The following is a 5,606-nucleotide window of genomic DNA, read 5'->3' on the forward strand; positions in this document are numbered from 1 at the left end:
AGTCCCTCAACTATTAAAAGTTACAAAATGATCACCCAACTATTCATTATGTTCCAAACTCGTCATTTTCCATTAAAAAATTGACACTTGTTTAAGCTGAATATTAACATGATGACCGGAATATAATAATCACTTGAGCTTTTTGGGATAATTTTTTTTTATCATATCACAATAAACAAATTAACATTCAGCTCAGAATATTATCAATTTTTATCGGAAAATGACGAGTTTGGAACATAATGAATAGTCAGATAACCATTTTGTAACTTTTAATAGTCGAGAGACTCAACAAAGCAACACTCTATAGTTGAATGACCATTTTATAACTTTTAATAGTCGAAATACTTAATAAAGTAGTACATGTATAGTCGGGACACCATTTGCATTCTTTACCCAATAATAAATATAGGGTACGTGTTAAAAAGTCAATATCTAATCGATATGGAATTTATTTATTTTTGCACGACCCATACTTTAAGCCATATTAGGCAAACAGTTATATATCATTATAAAGATTAAGAAGTAATCAAGCCAAGTTATGCTATAACAGAACAATCGCAAACGTCCAGAAATGAGAACCAATAACAAAATTGTAAAACATCAAAATTTATCTTATTACGATTGTTGCTTATAGAATAAAAAAATTCCGAACATATGAAACTAAGATAATGTCATAAAACAACTCTATAGACGTAACATTTTATTTAAAAAGTATCATCCTTCGAACACTCTTAAAAATAAAATCCAACACTTTTTTTAAAAAAATTGGCCCCTTAGATTTTAGAGCTCTGTGATGTATCGCATGCTTCAGTTGGTGGAACAAGTGAATGCCATAGCCATCTTTGTCTACAAGTTTTACAGTATACTACAACACTGATTGTGTTTCTTAGCCTGATTGTAAAACATCTGTTCCAATAACCAAGATGTGTAGTAAAGACAACAATAATTCCTATAAGAACATAAAATTGGGGAGAAAAAAATGTAGAAGTAGGGATGAACAATAAAATTGAAAATAAAATAAAATAAAATAATCGTTTGAATTTTTTATTGTACGGTTTGGTTTCAATTCGGTTGAACCATCTAACTTCACACTTCAATTGGGTTTTAATTTTTTTTATATGAAAATCGTTTGTTCCAGATCGAACCGGATTAAAAAAGAAAAGAAAATAATTATTTAAATCAAATTATTTTTGAATTTGTTATAAGATAAACTCAAATTGTTTAAACTCATTTGCACTTGGTTTAACCTTGATTCGTATTCTAATAAGATATGCATGACTTGTAATTGTAACTACAAAAGAACAATATCTTGCACATGTACCTGAGATGCTGCACTCAGATCTGAACTCTTCTCAACCAGGCTGTCCAGCTTCTCACCTCGTGCAAGCACACTGTCAATAGTTTTATGCTGCATTCATTCCATTGATTGAGAGAAGGATTAATAATGAACCAAATCCTAGTTAACATGAACATATATAGAGAGAGAGAGACAAGGATTAATAATGAACCAAATCCTAGTTAACACGAACACACACACACACATATATATAATTTTTTTATATTTAAGTTGGCAGAAATAGAATTTCAGGTTAATACAATTAAAGGTAAATTACATGTTTAGTACTTAAACTATCAGTTTTGATCCATTTTTAACTTTCCATTTTTTTTCAAAGTTATACCTAAAGTTTAGTTTTTGTTTAATTTTAGAACCCACCGTTAAAAACTTACGAAACCTTTACAACTTGACACTTTTTATAGGTAAATTACATCATTTATCACTCAACTATCTTCTCATACTCCTATTTTGATCATTGAAGTTTAATTTTTTTTATTTAATTACTTAACTTTTAAATTAATCTTAATTTAATCACTCCAACTTTCAAATCTAATTTTTTTATTTTAATTATATATGAATAAAATAATAAAAAATATCATGTCACAAAATATTATTAATAAAATAAATTAGAATGATTAAAACGTGAATAATTTGAAAGTTGAATACTTAAGTTGAAATTTTTTAAACTTTAATGACCAAAATAGGAGTGAGAAGATAGCTAAGGGATGAATGATATAATTTACCCATAAAAATATCACATGCAGAAGTTCCTTTAAATTTTTAACAACGTTATTAAAATGAAACAAAAATTAAATGTTAGGCATGATATTAAAAAAATGAAAAATTATGTACTAAAACGGATTAAAACTGATAGTTAGGTACTAAATGCGTAGTTTACCCTACAAATAATAAAGTGCATAATTAATAGAAAAAAAATTAAATTTTAAAGAAGGGAATTTAGATTTCTAAACCTAACCTGGATCCGCCGGCAACAAGCACACTAATGAAATCATGACATGTGAAGAGAAGGCGATGAAAGAATTCAGCAGAACTAAAATAGGTTGCTATTTAAACCATTAGCAGGCAAAAGTTCCTTTATAATCCTCAAGTTGCTATTTCAATCCTTGTGTTATGACTCCAAAAGTACATTTTGACCCTCCAACACTTCTTAAAAACGATGCTAAATGGGGCCTAAAACACAATCTCTTTATGGACTTGAACAAACCATATGCAAACCTGAACGAATTTGCTCTTTATAAACAAATCTTTCTTTTGAAATGATATAATTCATCACAGCCAACAAAAAGGATCATGGAAGCCGAGTAAGGCATAGTATTATAAGTGAAAGCTAAAAGAAAAGTGCAGAAAATCATCATCCCCCCACCCCAACACACACAAGAATAGCAAAATACTTACAAGGATGATTTTAGTCTCATCCAACTCCCTCTGAATTTTCAACAATTTATCAGCCTCTGCAGGGTCCTGAAAACGGTAAAAGGATAATATTAGGTGTGAGACTAATTTGAAAAGTATAATTATACATCCCATATTGAAACACAGCATAAAGAATGAGAAAGAAAACAGGCACCTGAAACTTGGTCAAAGCCTCATCCAAATAGGGCCAAGCTTGAGTGCTATCAGCTTGTGCAGATCTCCATGATTCCCCAAAACTTTTTTGATATTCATCTACCACCTGCCAAACATTACCCTTTGAAATTTTCCAAGGAAACCCACAGAGGATTCAACCTCACAAACATATTTCAGAACACCAAAAATGCATACCAAACGTGATGAATGTGATCAACAGACTCTTGACATCATCTTAAACTATCGATGTATCATACACACAGACGCATCTACCACCAGCCATCGGCCCTGTCCATCTAGTTATTTCTATCAGATGCAAAGAGAAAGGAACAGAATCCAGCCATCTACAAATCAAAAAGGACAACCATATCCAACATATATGGTGGCAAGCAACAAGCATAAACATGAGTTACCAGTGAAAAGCAATCAAAAACTATTTTAAGAGAACTTTTAACTATTATTGACACCTTCTATTCCTGGATCATAAACAGTTCATGCTAAAATGGGGCAAGAATCCAGTGCAATAAATTTAAGAGTAGAAGCTTCTGTTGTAAATAGAACTATATAAAAAAAAACTGTTGCTCAGATAAATTATAGCTCATTCTACAGTAATCGAGTCTATGAAGATATATATATATGTAAAAGATCATAACCATCAATGAAAATGTCCTTTTCCTCTCTTCTTCTCACTTTTGCCTGTCCATTCATTTCCTGCTATAATCACTCTCAGACTATGACACCTTGTATAATTGAACTAAAAGATACACAACCAATGCAAAACGCAAATATTGCAGTCAATAAGATTGGATGATATTGAATCTTAAGGAAAATCATGACCCAGAGAAGACTGGAGATATATAAAAAAAAACTGTTGCTCAGATAAATTATAGCTCATTCTACAGTAATCGAGTCTATGAAGATATATATATATGTAAAAGATCATAACCATCAATGAAAATGTCCTTTCCCTCTCTTCTTCTCACTTTTGCCTGTCCATTCATTTCCTGCTATAATCACTCTCAGACTATGACACCTTGTATAATTGAACTAAAAGATACCCAACCAATGCAAAACACAAATATTGCAGTCAATAAGATTGGATGATATTGAATCTTAAGGAAAATCATGACCGAGAGAAGACTGGAGATACAGTGTGTGTCTGTGTGTGTATAATACCTGGTTGAGAAGCAAAAAAGCACTTCGAACGGGATAGTGACCATCCATAAATCCAATTGCACAAAGTCCATTTCTGTTGTAAGAATGCACCATGTACTCTACATCAAAATCACCAAACATGAATAAATAAATAACCATAATTCGTCATAGCCTCGTCATAATCAACCGGATCATCGTCTGAAACCTAAAATAGAATTGAAATCGACAAAAAATTGAAGATCGCGATGTAATACTACAATTATACAAGGTAATACACAAAAGATCCAAAGACGGTGTTGTTGATCTAATTGCCAGAGATGTTAATAATCAACGAAACGAGTAACAGATGAATTAAGAATCAACGAAGAACCTTCGTGCTGGACGGACTGGCGCTGGCCGGGAGGAGTTCGTTTGGAGACGGTTCGAGAGACGAAGACAATGAACTCCCTGATGCTTGGCCTCTGGAAGTAACCGAAATGGCTAACGTCGGATGCGTTGGCTAGTATTATGGGATCGGATCCTTCCGGGTGGCATTTCAATACTAATAACGATGTGATCTTCATCTCTCCCTACCAATCACAATTTTCTGTTTCTTCTCTGCAGAAATATCTTCTTTTTTTCTTTGTTCGGATCCGTAAGAAACGAAAATGGAGGCTTTTTCTTTCCAGGATTCTTGGCAATCAAACCAACTTTAAAAATGGGGTAAAGTACACATATGATCTCCCGACTACATTATATTGTTTTATTAAGTTACTAAACTATTAAAAATTACAAAATAATCATATGACTATAAAGTGTTGCTTTGTTGAGTCTCTTAACTATTAAAAACTATAAAATGGTCATCTGATTATTCATTATGTTACAAACTCGTCCTTTTCTGTTAAAAAGTTGATGGTATTTTGAGCTGAACGTTAATTTGCTGACTGTGATATGATAAAATCTTATGCTAGAATCTCAAACGACTATCGTATCTCAGTCATCATGTCAACGTTCAGCTTAGACAACCGTTAATTTTTAATGAAAAAGGATGAGTTTGTAACAATGACAAATAGTCGAATGATCATTTTGTAACATGATAAAACCCGAGATCATGTAATTTACTTTGTTTTGTTAATAAAAAAGAAGGTTTCATTTAACTTATAATCCTAAATAATTTCAGTATATAATAAAAATATTATCATACAAAAATAAAAGTTAAAAAATCAATATACAAGGAGAAAAAAAATAAAAAATTACAAAAAAAAAAACAAAATACAAAAACTTATTAAACGAAAACAATATTTGTGATATACAAAATATATGGCTAAATTGACGGGATAATATTGTGAGAAAAAAAATATTCACGAGATAATGCGTTCTAACAATTAATTGCTGAGATAGGGTGTTTGCTACAGTTCGAATGTAGGTCGCCAGGTGATCTGGGCGACCAAGGAGGTTCACCATGCTGTCCCTGCGTCCCACCAAGAAGGTCGCCATGTATGCTGGCGCCATGTGTGCTGGCGCCATGCAGTGAAAGTTGAAATGTAGT

The 5,606-nt window shown here is 31.9% G+C and overlaps 1 protein-coding gene across 1 annotated transcript; it reads right to left on the reverse strand.

Moving 5' to 3' along the window:
- Positions 1 to 823: 823 nt before the first annotated feature.
- Positions 824 to 4,648, reverse strand: LOC120211804 (VAMP-like protein YKT61). Its single transcript, XM_039210276.1, has 6 exons — positions 4,449 to 4,648; positions 4,100 to 4,197; positions 2,925 to 3,029; positions 2,753 to 2,818; positions 1,322 to 1,408; positions 824 to 906 (listed from the first exon to the last, which is right to left on the reverse strand). Exons 1-6 carry the CDS (start codon positions 4,639 to 4,641, stop codon positions 856 to 858), a joined length of 600 nt encoding a protein of 199 aa, XP_039066207.1. The 5' UTR covers positions 4,642 to 4,648; the 3' UTR covers positions 824 to 855.
- Between the last annotated feature and the right edge of the window lie 958 nt (positions 4,649 to 5,606).

The sequence above is a fragment of the Hibiscus syriacus genome, unplaced genomic scaffold (genome assembly GCF_006381635.1).
Source record: "Hibiscus syriacus cultivar Baekdansim isolate YM2019G1 unplaced genomic scaffold, ASM638163v2 tig00109987_pilon, whole genome shotgun sequence".
Taxonomy (NCBI): Eukaryota; Viridiplantae; Streptophyta; class Magnoliopsida; order Malvales; family Malvaceae; genus Hibiscus; species Hibiscus syriacus.

Bases quoted from the DNA above. Each gene is read 5' to 3' on its own strand.
- LOC120211804 (XM_039210276.1), bottom strand. From the start codon at position 4,641: ATGAAGATCACATCGTTATTAGTATTGAAATGCCACCCGGAAGGATCC. The intron at 3,030-4,099 runs GTATTATACACA...AATGTTTGGCAG, and splicing joins CTTTTTTGCTTCTCAACCAG to GTGGTAGATGAATATCAAAA. The intron at 2,819-2,924 runs GTGCCTGTTTTC...TACCGTTTTCAG, and splicing joins AGGCTTTGACCAAGTTTCAG to GACCCTGCAGAGGCTGATAA.